Raw genomic sequence first — 26,078 nt, 5'->3', positions numbered from 1 at the left:
ACAGGTTGAGTCACACAGCTCAGTATGCACAGATAATGTCTATGGTGATTACTTAAGTTGAGGAAATTCATCCCTAAAAAGCTACACCCTTTGTCTTGTGTCAGTGTAACTAGGCAAGAGGATTTGGGCCATTAATTATAACACACTAACTCCAAACTCTGTTCATATTGTACTCAATGACTGTTTTCATATGAAAGAGATTTTCAGTTAGACAGGATCTACTGAGAGCAGAACTGAAATTACTTCTTGACTATATTTTATTCAAGATCCCTGTTTGTATTTTGTCCAAACGGGCCTTCAAGCACACATTAATAAAAATATTAATATGCACTACTGTTAGCAATAGCCTCTTATTTTCATTCTTTAATAACTATTTTCCACATTAGTGGTATAATAAACTGGCAAGACATTATGAAGTTAGATTACAGATGAAGCATCAAAGTCATTAGACTTTGCATGTAGACTCTCCATATCCCATTTGTTCTCTGTGACCTGTTTCATGTAATTAATTTTTAAAGCAATAAGTGTGTCCCTTTCTATACGGCATTACAAGTATCAATCTAATGACTTGAAGCCTTCCATTTCATATTTTGTTAAGCAGTAAAAGAGCATAAAAAGAACAAACTTAAATAGCATTTATACAAATGATGAACATTTCTACAAAATATTTATTAAAAAAGCAAGTAAAGTTTTATATACAGAAAATGAAAAGAAGAAAGGAAAGCATGCAGCAAACAAAATAAGCATTATGACATTCTTAAAACCTACAGTTGTGTTAATCTACAATATCTTAAGGGATTCCTAAAGAAAAAAGGCAAACAACTTGTACCTGAATAAGACTGTGAAACATAGCACTATATATCATAAAAATTATTTCATAATCATTCGTATTTTTAGTATTTAACTATAGCATTGAAATGCAGGCAAAGTACAAATTCTTTAGACAGGGTACAAATCTCTTTGCCCATCTTCTGCTCAAGGAATTACTGTCATTTGGAAAATGCAAAAAAAGGAAGTGAGCTATGCAAATGAGCAATTTAAAGAGACATCAATCTTTACATAATAAAGCCAAACATCAGAAGTAAAAGACCAACTATTAAGAGTTATACATTATATTAGACACACAATTACTGCTGTCAAAAATCTGTGTTCATTAATTAGAAATGGTTAAGAAAAACCAAAAATAGTTGTCTCTTTAAATGTTATTTCAGTATGCTAATCCCCATGCAATGCTTCTTCAAGCTGCTCACATGACAACATGGATTTTGTTAATACGATCTAAAGCAACACATCAAAAATAAAATAGAATGGGAAAACGGACCAAACTGTTGCGTTTTCCTACTATGCATTTTCCAAGACAAACAAAAGAGGAAAAAAGAACACAACTTTAGTTTCTGTCAGGCAGATGAAGCCTTTACCTGAACCCTAGGAACAAAAGGCGCTGTTCTTCTACTAAGGCTTTGGCTCTGGTAAGCAAAATTAAAGAAAAAGCAATAAAACAAAACAAAACAAGACAACACGCTGGAAACTTAAAGACCAAAAGTAAAACAAGGACACACAACTTTAAACACTGCTTCACACCAAAAACCATATTTATCTTTTTTAAAAAGATTAATATACAGTACATAAATTAAATTTGCAGTATGCTCCTCTTATCAATTTTACTTTCATCTAAATAAGTAACCCACCCTGTTGTCACATTGTCAATGGTATTAAGAAATGTTCCGGTCTTATTCACTGCTGTTCATACTTATCGCTCTATACAAGAAGAGCTAGAAATAACTTTCTGTGTCCAATGTTCTTCAAAATAAAGATTACTTAGTTAAGACAGTCCTGTCCTCCACAGAAACAGGACAAGTTGAATTCAATAGCTCTTACATCTAGTTAAGTTTGCGCAGAATTACATCCCAAGACTCTTATGTTATATGAACTTCCTTGTGAACAAGTCCTTTTGAACTCAGTGCTATCTTTTTCAAGTGTATAACATTATGCTGGAAATATGTAAGACATATAATAAAACAGAATAACAAGGACTAGAAACCATTCATCAACAGTTCTGAGGCAACATTATTTTTGCATCATAATTTTATAACTATGGTAAACATCCTACAATTAATAGCATTGTTTGTTAGAAGTAGTAAGAAACATCTTTAAAACAAACACATTCTAACTACTTCATTATAAGTAAAGCCTAATCACTAAATCTAGTGTCAGCCCCAGCCTATATGAATAAAACAGAGTAATATCACATATGCAGGTTGCATTTTTTTTCAGGGCTTCCAGGCAAGCTGCAGCTGCTGTAACTTTCATTTCAGAAACTGACCAATTTTTGAAATTATATAAAACAAAGTCCTTTATAACTCTTTGCAGGAAGAGTTGATGGAACAATTAATATGCAAACATAACAATATCAGGAGAATTCCTCAAAATTTAAAACGTCTGAAAATGGATTGACTGAAGATATCAGATTGATTAGATTAAAACTGTAGATGTTTGTACAAGGTAAGTACCACAATATGAATGAAAAAATAAATCATTCCATGGTGAAAAATTAGCTGGAAGTTTCTACTCATAGTGTTTTATACAGATGTTTTTTCTCTTCAAGATAGGACTGGTTAAAGAAATTCAAAAGAGAGAATACAATATGATTTAAGGCATTTTGTTCATAAGATGCAGTTCGGACAAGCACTGAAGAGAAGACACAAAAGCAAGCAGTGCTAGGTCTAAATCCCAAAAGCTGTCCAACAGAATCAACTGGACTGATATTAGATGATGATTTGTTCAGTAGGTGATTCAACAGGTCTCCTGTAGATCAGACTAGTGACTGGATTTAAACTTTAATTTCTCCACTTAAATGTATACACTGCTTCCTCATGCCTGAACTTGTTGTGCTCTGCCTCCACAAATAGGCAATTTCAATCTGCATTTTTCCACATAGCTGTGATTTGAGATACATTCAAGATGTTTCTAACAAGTATGTGATGCTACATTTGCTCATTAATGACTACTGTCCCTCACATATGTGCATATCAAAGGTAAAAAGAAAAATAAGATTGTATTTATTGTTATTGAGAGTATCCGTCTCTCTCTCTCTTCCTCTCTGCCAGAAGGTCTGATATATTGGTGTTAAGTGAAACATACTAGATGGTTTTAGCAAATTGCTGCTAGTTAGCAAGTCATCACATGGCAGACATGTGAGCTAGTGTGCAATGAGGGACACTCATTATTCTTAGCTTTAAATATTGTCATTTAATGATGTCAACCATGTTTGTATACTCACTGTTTTCAACTTTAAATATCGTATTTCAATGTTGTAAACCACCTTGGGTAATTTTAAAGGAGAAAGGTGGGGGTAATAATATTCGATTTTATTAAATAAATAAATAAATAAATAAATAAATAAATAAATAAATAAATAAATAAATAAATAAATAAATAAATAAATAGCAGCAATTGAACACTGTGATTTAGGCCACTGCACATTATTGGCGTAACTAACCAATAGGATTCTAACCACTCACAAAAAACTCACCTTATGATCACAAAGATCCTATACTTTGTTTTAAGATGGAAAGGACACTACATAAATTCCACATACATATTTGTCTCTAGTTGTAATCAGAGCCCTGTTTTGGTTCCTAAGGTTTCCCAATCCTGACATAACATGTAATCATGAAACATAAAACAAACCACTGTTTAATATGGAAGCAGATAGACACAGTGTGTTAACACATTGCTCAAAACCAATAATCACGTCATTTATATGATTTATATGATGTGTGCTGATAGTAGTATACAATGCTCTAAAGGCAACTCATTAGACACATGTGTAGGAGAAACATAAGACAGCTTTCCTTTAGTGGCCAAATTAATAGCTATTTGGAGGAAACAAGCCAGAGATCCTTCAATATAATTACATAGTAAACCATCCATTACGGTAACTAACAGGGCAATCCTACCTGTAGCTCACTCCAAATATGTAGAAACAGTTCCACTCTCTATACCTGACTGATCCCAAAGATATGTTTAAACAGCAATTCTATCCCAGTCTTTTGACACACAGAACTAATAATACCTACTACTAATGGACCCCTGCCAGAACACTGTTACTGCAATGACACAAACTGGGTGGAGTTAGGGGCTTGGCAGAGGAACAAAGAAACTTAGGTTCCACTTTCATTCTGTGATTGGATCCATCTCTGCAAAGAGGTAAGTTTTCACTTGTATAAATTGTGATTTAAAACCTGCCTACAGACGTGAATGGAAACCCCCAGGCCCCCTCCCCCTTTGCCCTCACAGATATAATGGAGCTATAATGGATTCCAACTAATTCAGGGCCAGACATATTATACCATGTAATCAACTCCAGCCAGCAGATACAGTACATATGAAGCAAGAAGCATGGATCTGCCTTACACCACACTCACCAAATGGCTAATCAATAATGAGTACACAAATGAGAACTTAGTATTGGGATACTCTGAATAAACCTGGGCGGTTGTTGTTGTTATCAACACAGATAACAATTTGATTCCTATCCATTCACCTTATACAAAATTATCTCTTACTATCCTATGTTCCCCCTTTCGCTCTATAGACTACAAGGCAGTCTTCCAAAATGTATACAAAATCAATGAACCATTAGATAAGGGGTACATGCTCTCACAACTCTTAGAAGGCAAATTTTGGACTCAAGCTCACAAATAATCATTTTCAGGCTTTTTAAAAAAATGTGTCTTAAAAGTGCCTTAAATTTTTTCTTTCTTTTTTAAGAGACAGGGAGGTCCTATACACCTTGGGTCCATTCAAGGAGAAGGGCAGGGTAAAACTATTTTCAATAAATCAAATAAATAGAATAAATATGAAAACCCTTACCAATGAGGCCCTTGATCAAAAAACCTGAAGTCTCCAGGAACAGAGTTATGGAATTTTTATCCAATTTTTTTTAAAAAAGAAACTTCACAGAGTTTTGGGTACCACAAAAATGCTGCAGGGTCACATGTGGCTCATAGGTTTCACACAGCAAGGAGGGGTTGGGGAGGAATCTAATAATTTGGGTCATGCTATCTCTTGTGAAATGAATGGGGAAACCATTCCTGCTTAGGCATATGACAGCTATATTGGGATAGCAGTCCAGTATTTTCTGTGGCATTGGCATGGATAGGTGTAGCTTCTTTTAATAGAGATAGAGGTTATTTAAGTTTAAGTTTAAAAGAAAACTAAAATGAGATTAGGACAAATTAAAAAATGGGAACCATCCAGAGCCTATTTCTGCCTGATTCCTCTCTCTCTATATATAGCATCTGTCCTATAGGAAGCATTTCAAGAATGAAAAGAAGATAAGCATAGATTAGATCCAGTGTCCAAACATATTCTAGCCAGACTATTTCCTCACCTCCCAATGCCATGTGCTGCTAGTTGTTCTGCATGAAGGTTACTGATATTTCTTACATTTTGTCATATTTGTTTTTAGATTTTATTATTTATTCTTTGATGTTACTAAAAAGGTATGAACTTATTGATTAATATTGATACTACTAGTAAGGAAGCATTTGTATCCTGAAAGAAGGATGTAAATATTATTGGTAATAAATAAAAATGATCACATCAGACTAAAGGAAAATGTTAGGAAACCAAAGTCCTTGTAGTTCAGTGGTTCTACCATAGTGAAGCTCTCTACAATCACAATTTCCTGGCAATTTCCACATAAATAGTGTGAAGAAATTCTTGGGGAATTTATCCTTACATGTAGTCTTTCAAAATAGTACATGAGCAAAGTGATAAGTAACAGAATTTACATTTTTTCCAAAAATAGAAATAAAATCAAGACCATCCAAAAGATCTATTTAGTTCTGTAGATATTAACAGATAAGAACTCATTCTACAACAAATCCCATTAATTCCAACATTATTTATATCCAATATACTCTCTATGGCCAAGAAATACTTTCTTATTTAGTATAAAATAAAATTCAAGAATATTTAATGTGGATTAAAATTAACCTATATTTTTCTTGGTTTGAGGAAGCAAAGTGAATTATGATGTTTTATAACTTTTTTGTAATTCTGCACTATTACAGAAACAAATGACAGGAAAAAGAAAAGAAACCACTTCTTATTTCTCTGTATTTTATGTATTCTATAAAGGCATACTGTACTTATTTTCTACCCAATTCACCACCTAAATATACATTGTTTCAAATTGTAAAATCAGCAACCTTATTAATCTTCACTCTTTAATATCAATTATTTTCATGGATATAGATTCCAAAGCTTAATCACTTCTGAAAATTCTTCTCAAGTTTTCAAGAAAAGGAAGGGTTCACAGCATTCCAAATATTAGTGTTATAAGCATGCTTGCGCGTGTACAAGTACTCCTGGGCTGATTCCAATGGAACAATATATCCACATTGAACAAATGTAATCAAAGGCTAGTAGAGAATTTTCCCAGAATAACATGGTGTAAAACAATCTCTCAGGAATGGGTTGCAGAAGCCTAGACATTTCCAGTAATTTTACATTATTGAAAACCTGAGTCTCATTTCCAAATTCCACACACTGGTCTTTGCATTATTCTTCTATTATTTCACTGAAATCTCAACACATAATTATAGTGAACTACATATACAGGTTTATACACAACAGCAAATACCGTATTTTTCGCTCCATAAGACGCACCTTTCCATAAGACGCACCAATTTTTTAGGAGAAGAAAACAGGAAAATATAATAATCTGTTTTCTTCACTCCATAAGACACACAGACTTTCCACCCCCCTGTTTTGTGGGGGAAAAGTGCATCTTACGGTGCGAAAAATACGGTAACAACATATAAATATCCCGAATATAAATTTATTTTTTAAAAATCAGTGTCAAGAAAAAAGTAAACAAAAAGAACATTAGTGGCAACAACGTATTTCATATGCAGCTATCTAGCATTTTTCATTGGAAGTATTTTATTAAAAAGTCAAAAATAAGTAAAACTCAAGTTTTACATACTGAAAGTTGTCCAGATAAGAACTGTGGGACATCCCTCAGCATGCCCGGACTCATGGGAGAAGTGACTGAAATAGAAGGCCGGTCCATTTTTTGAGATTCAAATGAGCTAGAGCCTGAAAGTACAATTATTTTTATTTTATTAAAAATATCAATTACACAACTTTACATTTTGATTATGTAAGCATTAAGGCAAAAAGTTTCTGTGTATAAAGAAACACACAGAAACTGTGAGAAAACATATAGGCAAATGATAATACTTAAAGAGACTTGCATAAAAAATAACAAAAGCAAAAAAAGGAAAAATTCTTTAACATCTTTAAGGCTAATTTTAATCTGACCTCTCAAGGAGTACAACTCCATTCTCTGGGTAATTCATAGACTATAATTCACAAAAGCCTGACACTGTAAGTCTCAAAGGTGTCACAATACCTTAGTTTTTGTCTTGTCTTTATTACACATGCCGAAACAGACTAACACACCTACTTTTCTAAAAACTGTATAAACCATGGCTGAAATCCTGTTGCTGAGTGTAGTAAATCATAACTAGAATAGGTCCACTGAATCAACGGACTTTATAAATGAATGATCTCACAAAGTCCCCACTGATTCCATGGGCCTACTTTAGTTGTGACTTACTATACTCAGCAACAGGATATCAGCAAATTAATACAATGCAACCAAAGAAAACATTTAAAATTATACAGCAGGAAAATAGAACATATGCCTACATCAAATTCATTACAACTAACATTACACTACATTGATGGATTATGCCTGGTATTTTAAAAGGTCTACTATAATAAATTACAGACATATTTGGAATCCTTGTCAGTTCTAACACTGAACACTTTCATCTTCTCACATATACTTCAGAATTAATATTCAATGTGTGATTATTGATTCAAGGATTGTAACTTAAGTAATTTCATGGGGACTGGATGGTATTTAAATTCATCTCGGTGTCCGCAGGATAATGCTTTTTATCACCATTACCTAACACAATAAAATACAAAAATCTATCTTTATCTGGAACTGGTAAGATCAAGACTTCTCAGTGTAAATGTTTGCCTGTTATGCAACATACATAAGAAGGAAGTTAAACACAATAATATTCTAGAACAAAAATAAAACCTCAAAAAAAAAAAAACACAAAGATATTGAAACAAGGCTTTCTATTAACCAGTAGGAATATACTACAGAGCTTTTTCATAATTAATGAATAATTAATAACAGATATAATCAAAGATGCTGGAGTCACCTTACAAACCATAAAAAACTTGGAAATCAGGAACAAAAAAAAAAGAAAGTTATGGAAAAGGCAGTTGAAACATCACTTGGGACGTTCCTCTGGTGCTATATGTATGCCCAATTCATAATATGTGAAAACTGCTATATAGTGGAAGCCAAATATTAAATCACTCTGGCTTGCTTATCTTTGAATTAAGGCTCACTGAAGTGGTTTGATTCTGAGAAGCTCTGCATATGACTGTGGCAATACCTCTGACTCTTAGGTATGCTGCCACTGGAAACATGCTAGATAGGCTGACAAAAAGCACCTTGAATTTAGGTTCTTGCCTCTAAGAACAAAATTAAGGAAATGACAATGATTTTGCCTTATGGCTATGTGAAAATAACCATCCTTCAAGTCTACTATAGTCAACAATTTACATTCCTCAGCAATGGAAGGATAAGAATCACCATGTAAAACTTCTTTGTTACTATATACTGTATTTGTTGACTGCACATAGATCCAGGATAGGAAATAATCCTACATCCCTCTTGGGGACTGTAAGGCACCCTGAATAAAAACCATCCTGAATTTTTGTTAATGGAAATGGGTTTACTGCATTCTTTTCTAGTCAGTATCTCCTCTGGTAGAACCTGAGATGGTATGGTTTTGCAAATTTTGCCAGTAGGTGGGAAAATAGCAAACTTTAATGCATAACCTTGGGAGATAACAGAAAGGACCCAAAAATACTTGGTGACCCTGCACCAAGTGATGAAAAATGGTGCAAGAGTCCCATTGCTGGGAAAAGAAATTGGATGTTGAGGAAATGTAGTATGGCTGATCTCAGTCACAGGTGAGCAAAAATTGCTGTTTTGTTTTCTAGTCATATTTCTTTGAAATAGATTTGGAATTATTTTGTTTAGTTTGATGACAGCAGGACTGAGGTGTGAACTTGTCTGATGCTCAAGTTTGTTCTGATAGTTACCTGCTTTGGAGTAAGGGTGGTAATTCCTGCATGATGGTCTAGTTTTGTCTTTAGTTATATTGATAATTTTGAGATGAGGCACCCCTAGGTTCTCTTCTTTACCATGTCCTACATCCATTTGTCTGCTTTTGTGTTGAAGAACCTCTGTCCATGATGTTAAGCATGCATGATGCCTCAGAGTCCCAGCCATACACTTGGTACAGCATTCACCCATGTGCCTCAAAGAGTGAATCAAATAGGCAGATAATGAAATTGCTTCCTGTTGAAAAGAGCCACGGCTTTTTGTCTCCTCAGGTAAGCATGTGAGTAGAGGTTGTAACCTTTCCTATACGAATTGGTTATATGAAGACATGGCTACTTGGTAGTTCAATACCCAGATTCCTAAAGTTGCTGAAGAGAAAAATCCACATTCCAACAGATCAAGTTTACATCCTTTATTAATGGGTGTTCAGTACAAGGAAACTCTAGATCCAGTTTGAGAGACTTCAGCTATAAATGAATTAGGTACACGTCACAAGATAGAGGACTCCCTCTTCTTTAATTCTGTAGAGATTTTCTATTCTACAAGATGTTGAAGGAACAGATTTAAGCTAGAATTGCATAACCAAACTAGTCAAGAGTCTGCAGAACTGAGTGCTGTACTAGACCATTAGTACTGTGTTGAACCCAAGCAAAAACTGGATCAGCTGCTGGTTTGGCACCTGTCTGAACTTGAATCTGTAAAGACTTTGCTGTCTTTAAATAATATCTGTATACTGTCAAATATCATTAGACAGCAAAAGAGGAGACTAGTCCTTTACCACTGATTCAGGATAGAAAATAAATGGAAAAGGAGAACAGGGTAAGGAATAATCTGAATAAAAATCATTTGGCTGTGGCTTTTCATAATGTGAGGAATTTGAATCTCTTGACTTTTTCTGTAGTTTGTTTAGGTTCAGTGACTGTATCTGTATTAGGATGAGCTGTGGAAGGTCTACCCACCTATCTTGTGGGTTTGCTTCTGGATAGATTTGCTGAGTAGATATCCTTTATAGCAGACTGTAGTAAAATATGAGAATGTGAATGATGAACCCTGTGAGGAGTGTGAGATTTTGAATGGGAATGTTTCCTCCTTTCTTTGGATCAGATCAATGATGTCGGTGTTGATTGCTTGGGGAAGATTGTGAATGGGCTGATGACCTCCTAGGTCAGTTCCAATCCTCATGGAACCAAGAGGAAGAGTCCCAGTTTGTTTTGTGGCCAAATCTACCCACTCTCAGAGATTGCTACTCAATGCTAAGATAATTCCAAGGAGCCATGAAATACAGAGCAGGAAAAGGATAATATATTCTACAGATGGAGTCTACATGTGGTTACCTTGAATATCTATATGCTGAAGACATCATATCAGAGACAGATCTATCGACTTGATGTTGAGCTGAGGATCTTGATCTTGAGCCTGATTGCACCATAGAGTTTGAATAAGACAGAGATCTGTCCCTGTTAGGATGCTCAAGTGCTGTTGGTTTTAAGGTCAGTGGCAAAGTCCCACAGTGGAGAGCTTTGCAATTCTCCCTCCAATATCAAGTCAAGGCATAGTACTTCTTCTGCATACTGAGAAGTTTCAGATGGTAAGACCAAGAGCAACTGAGCACAAATGTTCTTAAGAGAGGTCTAAGGTTGATATGAATGTTGCTGCCTAGCTAACTGGAGGTGTCAGTTTCTTTTGCTTCATACGATATAAGGACACTGAGTTTCTATGTCTTTTCTTTGATTCCAATGGAGACTTTGGTTCTGAATCCATTTTTAGATTACATGGAATCTCAGACTGCAGGCTACCAATCATTCTAGACAACGTCTTGGGGGTGAGCCCTCAGGGGAGTTTGCAACCTGATTAGGCTTGTATTAGACTGCATAACAAAAGATGGTCTGGAACCAGTTTGCTGGCTTGAAGAGGGTTTTGGGGGGGTTTTGTTTGTTTGTTTGTTGTTATTGTGGTTTTGTTTTGTTTTGTTTTTGCCAGAGATAGAGTTTATGTTGCAAATATTTTTCAGTGTGACCTTGGTGAAGGCCTTGCAAATAGAACAATTTAGCAATAAATGAGTCTGCCCCAAACATTACAAGCACTTAGTATAATGGTCAGTGTGAGGAATTTTCACCCTACAATCACTGCACTTTTTAAACAGTGCTAGAGATGCCATATATTTTGATAGGGTAGGTACCAGTAAGGATAAGAAGTGGGGCAGGGGAGGGAAGGAAACATCAAAATGGGGGGAACTACTTTTTTCTTTTCTTTTTTAAGGTTTCAGGATATAACAACGATGGAGAAAGGGAAAATAAAGGAAAGACAGGAAAAGTAACAAGAGCACCAAAAACAAAAATTAAATTAAAAAAAAGTTTAGAGTGCAGCACACTCTCTCAGAGAAGCTATTCCTGTAGAAGACAGAGAGAGCCTGGGGGGAAACCATTGGTGGCTTGGAGCAAACACACAGCATAATGGGGAGGAGAAAAAGCTTTGAGTTTTCAGCTGTGCATTCTGGATCATTCTGATCAAGCTTAGGCCCAAAACCCAACTGTGATTCATGGAAACCATGAGAAGAGGGTGTATATTTATTTAAAATTTTTTTTGTTTTTTTAATCTCTAACCTCATGAGATACATTTTATTTAATAAGGCTGTGGCATATAATATTGACAAAAACCAGGAAATTAAAAAGTTTGGATTGGAATCAATGCTATTTTTATTCACTGGATTGTTTCACCCTTTTTAATAAAGAATAGCATGTGGGAGGGGAGTTAAACCACAATTCTGGCATTATATTTCTTGACTTTTCATAGCTTATTATTAAACAGAGATTGAAAAGATGGATAAGTCACATAGAAGAAATATACCTATAATATGTAAGAGTTAGGGAAAGTGTAAGCATCTTTCCAATTTCCACCTTACTTCAAATATGTGACAATACTTGTAACTAACCCATAAAAAGTAAACTTACTGGACTCCAACTGTGCATGTGTACTGTCAGGTATTCGGGGAATATCCCTGCAATTGTGAAGAGCAAAACATGATTATCTTGTTTCTGTTAAATGTAGATTTATTTACCACATAACATCAAGAAATTTAAAAAAGGAATGCTACATAGCAGAATACCTATATCACAGAAAATAGAAATTAATGAGTTACAGTCAATGTCATATGAGTTGGTTCCATTCCCACAGTGGGACTTAAAAATTCCCCCCTCCTACTTCAAATCCTTCTGCACACACACCCCAGTGCCCTGCCAATATGCTCCACCTAGTCGCCCAACCCTTCAAAGCAGATTTGAGTGTGCACAGGGGATGGGGTGCAGAGGGGGGCAGAACGGTTAGCAATGTTTGGTCTAGGACAGACACCATAGACACAAACCATTATCTCCAATGAATGGATACTGAGAGACAGAGGTGCAGTGCTGTAATACAGAGACCAACACATTTTTAATGTATGATTTGATTAGTTCCAAGCAGACTACTTCATAAGTGCTGAAGTACATTGTTACCTCATCGGTATCCACAATTTCTACAAGTGGTCTGCTAATGTATTGTGACTGACCAGATGTTGACATCCACGTATGAAACAGGCTGAAAGGGAGCCAAGCAAACGTAACACAAAAGCACCATTTCATTTGAATATTTTACAATATCCAAAGCAGACTGGATACAAGCAACCTTTCCAGTAAACCTCTTAAAGGTTTTTAAAAGTGCAAAGTAAAGAAATTTACATGTGCTTCCAATCTTAACAATTATAATATTAAATATACTTTTTGCTTTGATTGTTCCCTAAAGAACTGCATCTACAGTTTGTAGCTTCAGTGAGTCTCAATGTGTGGGTCTAAGGTAATGAACTAACATTAATTACAAGGACAAGCTTATATATGCTTCTGATGCCTGCATAATCTCTTCTAGTCAACAAACCAGGATATACTAAATGTGCCAGGGCCCAACCATTCTCAATGAGGGCCCTGGCACATATGAAGAGTTTCATAGACTGGAAACCATTCTTCATGCACACCACCTTATAATGTTCATTATACAATCTATACAATCCTGATTCGACTTATATTTCTTTCATATTGTGTTATGGCCATGGCCTAAAAAAGGTACAGTACAGCCTCCATATCTGTTGGGGACTGGTTCCAAGTCCTCCACCAGCCTCAGAGATACTAAAAACTGTAGATAATAGTAAAAAAAATAGATAATGGTAAAAAAAAGGGGGGAACAGAACAAGATTATTTCCACATGCATTTCCACAACTGGCCACTAGCGGGCAATGCTATGTATTCTTCACTAACAAGTATTCATAGCATGGTCTCTGGCTCCTTCTAGTGGCCAGTTCTGGTAATATATGTTGAAATAGTTTTTTCTGGGGTTTTTTTCTTTTAATATTTTCAATATTTTCACGCTGTGGGTAGGTGAATCAATGGATATTGATCCCGTGGATAAGGGGTTCATACTGTACTAAACTACAGTTTGATCCTATTTTGCATTGGGAACTAACTGTGGTTAGTTACAACTGAAAGTAGAAGCTTTCAATTTCCTTCTTAGATGGCAGGGCACAATTCCAAGATTTAGCCAGGCTGTTCCTGTAACAAGGTGTGGTTTCTAATTTTGTTTACACTGGATTACCATGTTGAAATTTTTACAGAATAAGAACACACAGAGATCTGTATAACATTAGTATGAAAAAGTCACTCTGTGTTTGAAAAATAGTCTGTATTAATGCAATATATGAAATCAAACAAAGCATTATTTGCTTTACCCATAACTTCCAGGAAAAATACTATTTTACTAAAAATGAGAAACACAGAACAACAATAAAGCAATCAAACACTAATAATAGAAAACTAAAATAGGAGCACAGAACGAACATCCACAGAACCATGAGCAGATTAAAAGCTATTTTTAGTTTAACGTTTTAGCTAATAGGGCAGCCTTTGCATGGAATCTGCATGATAATAATACAGTCTTTTATGAATAATTCACTTTTTAACCATAGACAATAATTCTATGCAGAAGAGTGAGTGGTTTCGCTGACAAATTACAGATTACTCCCTCTGTCCTCTATCCGCTTGGATCCTCAGTAACTACAGAAGAAAAGCACCATTTTCTACAATCATCATGAAAATAAAATGGAACACTATATTCTTTCTCTGCCAGACCACTTATTATGATTGTAGAGAGCCATGAAAGGTCCGTGGGGAGGCAGGGGGAGGACTTCTTTTTTCACCCATAGGATCTTGTGGGTATAACCTGTGCATTTTTTCAAAACCTGAAGTAACCTGCCTTGGGGTAAAAATCACACTTCAGACCTACTTGTTTTTATTCAGATTCGATAGAAAATATACAGTCTTGGCTATCAACATCCTTGTTACAGAACCTACACACAAAGAAAAGCCTGTCCTCCTCAGATCTGCCAGTGATCACATGAAAAACTGGCAACAGAAAGGTCAAAGATTGACCACCCTATATTCTGCAATGCCTGAATAGGGTTGTTGTCTCTCTGTTTCCCAAGTTGATTAATCCCTAAAAGTAAGGGAGAAAGACCTTAAGAGATGCTCTAAAGAGGCTGAAATAAGCCTGGTCTTCAAGGTCAGGAGTTGACAGACCTTGGGTTTGCAAGAACAACCTTGATTTTTACTAGAATCCTGAGATTTAAAAGCCAGAACCAGCTTGAGCATACACACTCCTCTAGTATTACATGTTTTGAGGCCAGGAATCTGGTTCATTTGTACCTCTTTTCGTGCCAGTTTCAAGAGGGTTCATCATCCTTTCATGTAAATACCACTCCTGCCTGCATCTCTTTGGTTTTTCTCATTTCAACTATATAATTTAGGGTGGAGCAGAGGTAGTTTTGCTGGTGGTACTGTTAAGCATTTGCAATCTAATGGAAATTAGCAGTGATCTACTAGTGGATCTCAATTTAATTCCTTCCCATCCCTGCTCTAAATACAGGTTTAGTCCAAGCTGGTTTAGAACCAGGACTGTGATTTATATAGGAATAAAGCATGGCTTACTGGAGAACTTTCAGTATCAGTGAGATATTGCTACTATAATGATTTCTAAATTACAATCTGGCAGCTATGTTTTAAATCAGTTGGAAGTTTCTGAAAAGTTAAAGAGAAGCCTGATAAATTATGGATTTTAATAATCATTACTGCAAGTAAGATATGCATCTATGACAGAAGAGAGAGACTAGTTCTCTGTTCAGCACTGGTTAGGCTTCATCCTGAGTACTGTATCCAGTTCTGGACAGTACAGTACATTTTAAGAAGGATGCTGACAAATTGAAAAAAGTTCATAGGAGGCCAACAAAAATGATCATGGTGCTGGAAACGAAGCCTTATGAGGAAAGACTGAAAGAATTTGGCATGCTTAGCATTGATAAAAGAAGACTGGGGGAAGATATAATAACACTTTTCAAATGCTTGAAAGGTTCTCATACAAAGGAGAAGCAGGATCTGTTCTCAATCATACCTGAGTGCAGGACAAGCAACAATGGGCTCAAGTTACAGGGAGCCAGATTTCATCTGGATATCAGGAAAAAAAATTCTTAACTGCTAGAGCAGAACAGCAATTACCTCGACAGGTGATGAGTGCTTCAAAACCGGAGGCATTCAAGATAAATTTAGACAACCACATGACAGATATCCTTTGATTTGTATTCCTGCACTGAGCAGGGGGTTGGACTTGATGGCCTTATAGGCCCCTTCCAACTTCATGATTCTATGATTCAAGATAATGAATTGATTGTCCAATATGAAAATCAATTTAGAACATCTTTCTAAGAAATACTGTACATATTCCAAAAGGTTCAAGAAGAAAATTTCTAACACCACTCACCCAATTGGCCTCGAAACTACAAGTTCCACTTGTGGCTCTGGTTTGGATTCTAAAATGATATTGTACACTTCTTCAAAGGTGGCTCCTTGCAAAAACTTGCCATTCCATTCTAATACTTCATCACCTGAAATAAAAGCCAGAATAATTTGTTTAAGAGGAAGAACTCCTGTAAGTTATTGTTCTGGACTGATTAACTTCCTCTGTGGACTGCTCAGGCCTAGCATTACTTAAATTTAGTTTTTTTTAATGGCATGATACCCCCAATCAATAATACAGAAACATAATTATATCCGAATAAGAGAGCATTTCACCTTATATAAAATGTAATGAAATAGAATTCTCCTATTCAGGCATATAGTCTCACAACAGATGAACTGATATATTGTTTCCTTTGCATTATCCATCTTCTGTCATAATGTACAGAACCACCCTACTGAATCCAAACGCATCCATTAACAGGTTTTCCAAAATGGTTACATTTAGGTAATAAGGCACTGAATTCAGCATTCTTCATGTTAAGTGATGTTTTAAAGGAACCAGTGGATGAAATGATCTAAATGGCATTACCATCAAGGGTAAACTGAAAGACTGATTTTTTTTTTCACCTACAGCATGATATCCTCAGAGATACAACCCTGAATGAACAGACTTCCAAATTAAGCACATACTTTTCAATGTGCAATCACAAAACACAGTTTGCTAGAATACAACTCATGCAATTTAGTAAAAGCATGCTAATGAAAAATAAGGATCTTTCCACACTTACGAAAGTCCCATTTGTAACAATAAGCTAACTGTATTATCCATTTTGACCCCAAGTTGAGAGTAGAGTTTAAGAGCTCTATTTATATTTTCACGCTATGCTAATCTTCTGCTGCAAAAATGACAAAGAATCTTGTGGCTCCTTAAATTTAGACCTAGATTTTTTAAAATTTTCCTATAAACTCGCTTTTTTATACTTATTAGTCTTTAAGGTGTGTGTGATCTGTCTTCGATATGGAGGGACACATCAAACAACTGAGCTCTACTGTCCCATGAAACACACATTAAACTCAAAGTCAGATGAACAAATCTTCCTTTATTGCAATTTTTCTAAACAGGATCTTTCTCTTTGTTAGTATTACAAAAATATCCAGAGTGGACCTATCTGTCAATCAGGTTATAGTCCTGTGTTGTAGGTCACTTACAGGACTAAACGGGGATTCTGGGACTTGTAGGTGCAAGTTGTAGCCAGACAACCCATTGGTAGGTTAGTATAGGACCTTGACCACCAGAAATGAAGCTAAGGGCAAGAACAGGATTGTCAAGTGGGCAGACATTTAGGTCCATGACTACTGGACAGGTAACTGCAGTTAGGTTTAAGATCACCAGATGACTAAGCACATGCCAGATGAGGCTCACAGCATAAGTGCATGCAAGATTGGACTACCGGCTAAATCACTAAATGAAGAATTACTCCTCGCAGGACTGGGGTTGCTGAACAGGTAAGAACCAGTTCCTTGAGACATTCTCTACTGGTCTAGGACTCTGAGTTAGCTAGGCTTCTTTATTCTGTTGGACAATAGGCTAAAGGAGACATCAGATAACCCTGTTCCCCATTAGATCCCCACCCCAGCTTACTAGCCAAACAGAACCTTCAAATGTGAGGCAGCTGCCAAATACCAATGTATTTGCTATTGAAAATCACACTGCCAGGAGGCCTGAATGCTATTCCCTTTCTGGGTTTCTCTGGGATTCCCTCACCCCAAGTGTCTGCTGGAGTAGTTTTGTTTTCTGTCTTGTCCTGCTGAGATTGTTGCACAGAGGAGCAAGCCTGTACCTGTCACCTCATAGGAGCTGCTGCCTGCAACAGGGCCAACTACCCCCACTAGTCATGTTTGGTTATGCACCTCTGGTCACAGTGACACAGGTGGGAGATCAACTGTGCTCATAGCACTGACATCACTTCTTGGCACTGTGGCAGCTGATCATTTAATTGTCCTCCACGATCTCACAGGTGGGGAAAGGATGGTGGCCACAGTGCCTCATAGTGCTGCACTATAGTGTCACAATACTCTTATAATGGTTTTACTACCTTAGATTGGAAACAATATGAGAGTTTCAAACAAAGCAATAATGCAATTGAAAAATTTGGGAATCCTGGTTCCCCAGAGCAGCTGTAATTGGACTTCCCATGGGGTAAATTCTCTGAATACTAGTATACTACAGCTCATGGGCAGCTCATGAAGAGGATCAAGGTGTGAAATTTTGATCAGTGCACTCCACACAGCCAGTGCATGAGCTAACCCAGTACAGTGGTCAAAATCCCATTGCTTAGTTATGACTGCAGAAGGTGAAAAGCATAGGTCACAGCAGGTTCTCACCAGCAATTAACCATACTGGTGCATGCAAAAAAAAAAAAAAGTCCAAACATGGACTCACTGGTTGAAATCTTGTTCCTTAATTTATGACCCAGCAATTTTTTAGAAGTAAAAAATTACAATTCTCCTCTAAAGCTCTTGAGGATCTCATGGAATCATTTTCATTACAGGAATGCTGTGGGAGGAGTCTTTCCAAAAATTGCAGCCATTGGTAAAATCAGTTTTCAGAAATCTGCTTCCTCATGATGAAAGTGATTTCCAAATCCATGAACACTTCTTGTAAGAGTGTCATCAATCCTGTATCACACACTTCTGATTCCAAGAGCTACGTCTGTATCTTAGGATGGCAGGCTTTTTCAATAACACCATATGAAATCTTACAAAATTAAATTAAAGTTCCATTTCCTACCTGGTCTAAGATGTCCCACTGTATCAGCTAAACTTCCTTTTTTCACTTTGGTGATAAACGCACACAGCCGACCTGATTCGGTCATTTTTCCTCCAACAACCTAGTTAAAATGAGAAAAAAGCACAACACTATAGATACCCTGGCACATTTGAAGGGGCCATAGACTGGAAAAAATTCTTCATACACCATCTTGTAAGATTTGTTATGTAATGTATACAACCCTGATTCAGCCTATATTTTTTCATATTGTGTTTATGGTCGTGGCCAAAAAAAGGTTGAGAATGGGTAGGAATTTGTTAGTAAAGATGCATTTTTAAAAGAGTTAGCCATGTTGTTCTGGCGAATATATCAGGCAAAAACAAATACTGTAGTAATAGTAGCAGCAGTAGTACAAAAGCACTGTGGCACCTTAAAGACTAACTAGTGGGCTAAGAAGGTCCATGAAAGCTCACATTCAAATATAATAGTCTCTAAGGTGCCACAACACTTCTGCCTTTTTTATTATTTTTCTTTTGTTTTTGCCTGATATAGGAGTAAAGATTATCTTAAATCTCTGACAATTAGGTGCCTAATCACATCAGAAAACCATGAATTATCTATGCATTGGTACTGAATATTGCAGACTGAACTGATATTGAAAGGTATTTGCTTAGTACTGAAAGCAGGTCAATCATTACAGTTAAGAAATCTACAAATGAATTTTTTAAACTGTTTTCAGTTTTTCAACCAAAATCAGCTTGATCTACATAGTTAATAATACCAGTTGTTGTTTGTTCATCTGCCTTGTTCAGCATTGTTCAGACAGTTCTTCAATGAGTTTTATTCCCCCTAAAGAATCAGGTTTGTACTGTAGTTTCAGAGGGCAATTATTCCATTGTTTGTATTCCATCTTGTAACAAATAACAAATACACCAACTAGAGAACCGTAGTTATTACAAGTACAATGCATTAATAATTAAAATCGAACAACCTGCTTTATGTAGAACAGCTCTGAGACTGTATGAATCATGCACATACCAAACACACACCTCTGCAATACCTTACTTCTGCTGAAATTACTTCTCACTATAGGGATCAATTAGCAGACTGGGGAAATTTTACAAGTCCATTTATTGGGAACTGGTGAACTGGTGACTGTGAACCATTTAATCAAAACCTAGGGCAGTGAAGGATATTTTTTCCGATTAATGGGAATACTTTTTTCTTTTCTATTCTTTACAAAGTTCCTGTGATCCCCAACTAAAGCATGATGCAAAAGACACACGCTATGCCCAATAATTTGTTTTGAGCATCAAAATCAAACACTACCCATAGTTCTTCTGCACAAAAATCAACCTAATTATCAGCACATGCTTCCTTCACATTTGTGCTACAACTTTCAACAGGCAGGCAGAGTTGTTTTACTGCTGCTGTTAAATAACAAGGAGGCAGAAATAGTACCACAAAGCATGAAAAGGTTTATCAGTCTGTCTCTAGCAAAATGGAGGATGGCAGGGTTTAATAAAGTTTGGTTCAGCAGATCACATGTATGTATATTTCGAGAAATATAAAGTATTATTTTAGTTCTTATGTCAAAAGAGGGAAGACAAACAATTTGATTTGATGATGAGAAAATTTCACTATGATTGGCCTTCTTTCCTAAGATGTGACTGCACAGCGGAATTCTATAGGTAATTGGCAGCAAAAAGGAGTAAGCAGTTAGGATACAGAGGGGTGAAGGAGAAAGAACAAGTCTTTGTCTATTATTCTGGTCAGATTATTTAGTCTGGTTTGTTACAAATAATAAAGTCTTTTACTGCTGATCAAAATGGAAGCTGAACATACATATCCAGCGTAACTTCAAGTCAGTTCCCCCACGAGTTGATAACTTCCACAAGAGCAACAAAGTTACGTTGGTATACTTGGATAAGAAAATGGAATTTTCTCAATGGGTGACTGGAACTGGTCATATATCTGTCATGCCCACAGGCTAAGGTGTCTTACTGGAACTGTTGATAAGTGATGACTCATTCACAATCAGTAATTTGCTGCTGAGATTTATGCTATTTATTGTATTACTTCCAGGAAAAAAGGAAGACCAAATATGAGATGCACTGACTCCCTGAAAGAGTGCATGGGCTTGAGTCTGCAAGAGCTGAGCAAGTTGGAGAACGCTTATTCATGCGGTTCATCAGGAGTCAGAGGCGACCTGACAGCACATAAACACAACTTTAGAGTGCCAGAGTAAATAACCAATATGATTCTGCACATCATTCTTAACCATTAGAGTATGATTCCTAAACAAAATGCCAAAATACCACTTTTGAAAGTATTGCACCAATGTGGACTTATTTCATCAGTATTCAAAAACACGTGCACAATTTATCATATGTTCATATATACATTTATCATAAAAGTGTCTTGTATCTAAAGTTTAACTCCTAAGAAAAACTCAATTACTAACCTTCAGTCCAAGCATTGCTCCAGAATCTCTAGGCACACTTCCATCTTTTAATCTTTTGTTTAACAAAATCCGACCAATTAAACGATCTCCATCTTTGGATGGTTGCCAGGTTACAGGATGCTAAAGTGTTCATGTTTTAAGAAAAAAGAAATCAGTATAATTTCATTTCTGGGGAAAAAAACAAATCTGTTTCATATTTATTGTACTTGCTATTTTAAAGCACTGTGAAATAGCTATGATTACACCTCTTCTGGATTTATGGATATAAATCAATACTGCTATCAACCTTTTTAGGTCAATGTATATACATCACAGCTTTATACTAAAACTAGTTTGGCTATTTAGATTTGACATAATGCACTATGGGCCAAATCCACCTATTAGTCTCAATTTAGGTAAACCCTTTAAATCAATGGGATTTATGTAAGTATTGATTTAACAAATTCCACTCTGTGTTGCGACTAACAACTGGATTTAGCCCTATATGATCATTTGCACACAGGGAATATTATATTGAATACCACTGAAAGGAATGTGAGATCCAATACATAAACTACCATTATTTAAAAAAATACATTGAGTTAAAACATAATACGACTATGATGTGATCACAGACAATCCACTATGTAGTGCTAGATTTCTCTGTATTGTAGCAAAGTGACATAGCTTACTAACAGCCTGAATCTAAACTTTGTTAATTGTTAATCAACTTTAGCAGAACTTGCTTCCAATTATGGTTTACTACGTTCACAGTCTAAGACCCCTGCACGCTTAAAAAATATAAGCTTAAACAATATACAGCAGTAACATAAATCATACAACTATATACTTAGATCCGGAAATAATTGCACACTGACGCAATTTTCATAATTCTGGTCACCAAAATGGAAATGAAACAACCAAGATTCAATTGAAGTGCAGACCTTTGCAGGCAATGACTGCTTAAAGTCTAGAATTCATGGACATCACCAAATACAGTACTGGCTTTCCTTCTATAATGCTGCAGCTGAGTTCAGTTGTTTGTTCACAGGTTTTGTCTTCAACAACTGAAATGGAAAAGAGCCTCGTGGCGCAGTGGTTATTGCAGCTAAAACTGTGCTCACAACCTGGAGTTCAAATCCCAGGTAGCCGGCTGAAGGTTGACTCAGCCTTCCATCCTTCCGAGGTTGGTAAAATGAGTACCCAGCTTGCTGGGGGGGCAATGTGTAGCCTGTATAATTAAAATTGTAAACCGCCCGGAGAGTGCTTGTAGCGCTATGGGGCGGTATATAAGTCCAAAAAAAAAATGCATGCTCAATCGGGTTAAGATCAGGTGATTGATTTGGTCACTGCAAAATATTTCACTTCTTTGCCTTAAAAAACTGCTGGGTTGCCTTTGCAGTATGTTTTGGGTCATTGTCCCTCTGTAACATGAAGCACCATCTGTAACGGACAGACATAACATCACATGTCCATCACAGCTGGGCAGTGAGTCATCAGCCTATGGTGTGATGGAGGGCGGAACTTAAGGGGAGAAGCTAGTATAAAAAGGGGGGTGAAGAGTGTGTGAGGGAGATTGGAGATGAGAGTCTGAGCTGAGAGTTTAAAGTGTTTAGTAGTTAGAGTGAGTGAGTGAACCTGTCAGTGGAGAAATAGTCTGTGTGAGCCAGTGTTTATTAACAGTGATTGTTTAATTGATTCTTCACCAGTGATTTAACATTTTTATTTTTGTAATCAATAAACCAGTTTTTGTTTTTCAAAGTTACACTTGTCCTTTTATGATTCTTTAAGGATAAGTTGGTGGCAGCAGAGATTTTACAGCAAAGTAGCAACCACTCTTTGAGGTTTGAGGGTGGCTGTTACACTATCCAATCAACTTCACTGATTTGGCTGAATCTGAGCAGACAATATACAGTATCAATATATTCGTGAAGGCTTTCACGGCCAGGATCTAATAGTTGTTCTGGGTTTTTCGGGCTCTTTGGCTGTGTTCTGAAGGTTGTTCTTCCTGACGTTTCACCAGTCTCTGTGGCCGGCATCTTCAGAGGCTGCTGTCGTCTGAAGATGCTGGCCACAGAGACTGGCGAAACGTCAGGAAGAACAACCTTCAGAACATGGCCAAAGAGCCCGAAAAACCCAGAACAACCAATATACAGTATCACTATACACTTCAGAATTCATCCGGATGCTTCTGTCGCATAATCAATAAACACTAGCGACCCAGTGCGATTGGAAGCCATGCATGCCCATGCCATCACATTGCCTCCACTGGGTTTTACAGATAATGTGGTATGCTTCAGATCATGAGCCATTCCAAGCCTTCTCCATACTTTCTATTTCCCATCATTCTGTTACAAGTTGATCTTAGTTTCCTCTGTCCAAAGAATGCTGTTTCAAAACTGGGGTGGTTTTTAAAGATTTTATTGGCAAAGTCTAATTTGGCCTCTCTATTATTGAGGCTTATGAATGGTTTGCACCTCATGGTAAACCCTCTGCATTTGCTCTCGTGAAGTCTTCTCTTTATGGTAGACTTGGATAATGATATGCCTACCTCCTGGAGAATATTCTTCATTTGTCTGAATGTTGTGAAATGGTTTTGTTTTGTTTTGTTTACCATAAAAAAGATCCTATGATCATCCACCAATGTTTTCTTCTGTGGATGTCCAGGCGATTTTGTATTGCAGAGCTCACCAGTAAATTCTTTTTTTTTCTCTCAGAATGTACCAAACTGTTGATCTGGCCACTCCTAACATTCTTGCTATCTTTCTGATGGATTTCTTTCTTTCTTTCTTTCTTTCTTTTTCCTTTTCCTTTTCCTTTTTTTTGGGGGGGGGGGGCGACGAAGGATGGCCTGTTTCACTTGAAAGCTCCTTTGAATACATGTTGTGGGCTCACAGCAACAGCTTCCAAATGTGAATGCCACACCTGGAATCAACTCCAGACCTTTTACCTCCTTAGTTGATGATGAAATATCAAAGGAACAGCTCAACTGTTTAATAAACAGCTTTTGCATCTATTGTCCAATGTTTTGGAACATTGAAAAACAGGAGGCTACATATTAAGGAGCTGTAATTCTTAAAGCCTTCCTCCAATTTGGATGTAAATGTGCCCTCAAATTGAAGCCCACATTCATTATTGAACTGTAACTTGAATTTATTTTGGTAAAGAGCTGAAATAACAAAACTTGTGTCAGTATCCAATTATTTCCAAACCTAACTGTACATCATAGTTATCACAGTGTAAATTCAAGAATGATGCATATTAGTATTACTCTGTAACACATCCAGCAATTAAAAATTTATGTAAATAATTTTTTGTTTTGTGTAATCATAGCACTTTTTCACATTTATGCACTGGTTTCATGCCCTTACACATGCAAAAAGTAGCATGCACAGAATTTATTCCATAATATGTCTTGGCAGCACATAAGCAACTTATTACAAACCTCAAACAGAAAACAAAAACAATAATAAAAACACAAATCAAATGACAAAGACAAATACTACTCAACAAAGCACAAAAATGACATGACAAACAATTGAATGAGCATCACAATGAAAGGGAAAAAAGAAAAACAACTTTTCTGAACAAACAGATGCAATTTTCTCCCCACCAACTTTTTTTCCAACCTGGGAGTTAAACAATTAATTTATCCCAGGGACATTATGGTAGTAATCAAACATGCCAGTCCAGAAAGTATCTTATTATTTAATCACTTTATGGTTTAAGATGCCATCATTACTATGTGACCATAAAAGTAATACAGTACTTCTTTTTAGTGCCTGAATAATATTTTCTATTGAGTGTTTCCAAAATTAAAAATAGCCAACCAAACCCATAGCTGTGGTTTTGTTTTTCTTTTCTGCACCTTAAGAAATGTTTGATTAAATGTCTTTTTAAAATTATTGATCTGTTTTAATGAGTGACAGAGAGCAAACAAAGACCAAATGAGAAGATTAAAATGCAGGCACCACAGAATCAGTACCTTTTCATTATGGCTATGCTCTTCATTTAGAGTTGTGCTACTACACGTGTCTACCCCAGAGTCTTTAATCTGAGGCTCAGACCATTCCAAGTCCTCTTCCAAAGAGTGGCCACCAAAACACACCATTTTCTTTTGTCTCTCAGATAAGGAGTTAGAGTCCGACAAAACTGCCTGCTCACTAGTTTTTCTTTTTCCCCTTTGACTGTCCCCTACAGGTGTGGGATAAAAAAGGGATACAAAAAGAAAACAAGCGAAGATGTAAATAAAACAAAGGAAGTGTGAAATGGTAAAGGAAACTGAATGGCAAGGCTCCACATGTCTCACCAAAGACATTGGGGATGCCTCACTGCTATGCCAAGACGTATGGTCCCAGTTGTAATCCATGTCTCCTGTGAGAATCAGACAGACAAGATAGTGTAGTAAAGGAAAAGTGAAAGAAAGGACAGACAAAGATATAATAGACTTTCCATTTTGTTATCATTCTGCCTTTATTTTGATTCTATCATATACTGGGGGGGGGGGTTTTCCAAGAGAATGATACATACATATGAATTGTAGAAGACAGTGAGTGGGTGGGTATATATGTACTATATAAATATTATGTAAATTGAAGATTTAATATAATTAACATCACAAAAAAAATTAAGTACAGTATTATGATCCTGCACAGGTCAGAAACATTGTGAATTTAGGGGAAACCTAGACAGCAGATCCAAAAACATTGGAAGTGTTCAATTAATTGGTACATTTATGGCAACATGAGTATCTAATGATGTTTGCCTGTGGTATTAGATTAATAAATTGGAAATAAGCTCCACTGAAATCACTGGGACAAGGGA

At 36.3% G+C, this 26,078-nt stretch overlaps 1 protein-coding gene across 50 annotated transcripts in view; it reads right to left on the bottom strand.

The window, feature by feature from the left end:
• The window catches only part of RIMS2 (regulating synaptic membrane exocytosis 2), a 466,814-nt gene that overhangs the window by 202,459 nt on the left and 238,277 nt on the right, over positions 1–26,078 (bottom strand). For 29 of the 50 annotated variants that reach the window (XM_078393634.1, XM_078393635.1, XM_072999204.2 and 26 more), the window contains exons 8-14: positions 25,240–25,448; positions 21,276–21,395; positions 18,833–18,932; positions 16,064–16,187; positions 12,184–12,230; positions 6,998–7,110; positions 1,419–1,466 (exon numbers count right to left, since the gene is read on the bottom strand). In XM_078393634.1, the coding sequence (XP_078249760.1) occupies positions 1,419–1,466; positions 6,998–7,110; positions 12,184–12,230; positions 16,064–16,187; positions 18,833–18,932; positions 21,276–21,395; positions 25,240–25,448 (761 nt within the window). Of the gene's footprint in view, positions 1–1,418; positions 1,467–6,997; positions 7,111–12,183; positions 12,231–16,063; positions 16,188–18,832; positions 18,933–21,275; positions 21,396–25,239; positions 25,449–25,563; positions 25,629–26,078 lie in introns of all 50 variants that reach the window. The other 21 variants (XM_078393639.1, XM_078393660.1, XM_078393653.1 and 18 more) reach the window with 4 other exon arrangements.

Source organism: Pogona vitticeps, chromosome 4 (genome assembly GCF_051106095.1).
Source record: "Pogona vitticeps strain Pit_001003342236 chromosome 4, PviZW2.1, whole genome shotgun sequence".
Taxonomy (NCBI): domain Eukaryota; kingdom Metazoa; phylum Chordata; class Lepidosauria; order Squamata; family Agamidae; genus Pogona; species Pogona vitticeps.
The sequence above is the reverse complement of the archived record's forward strand: the minus strand, read 5'-3'. Positions and strand labels throughout refer to the sequence as shown.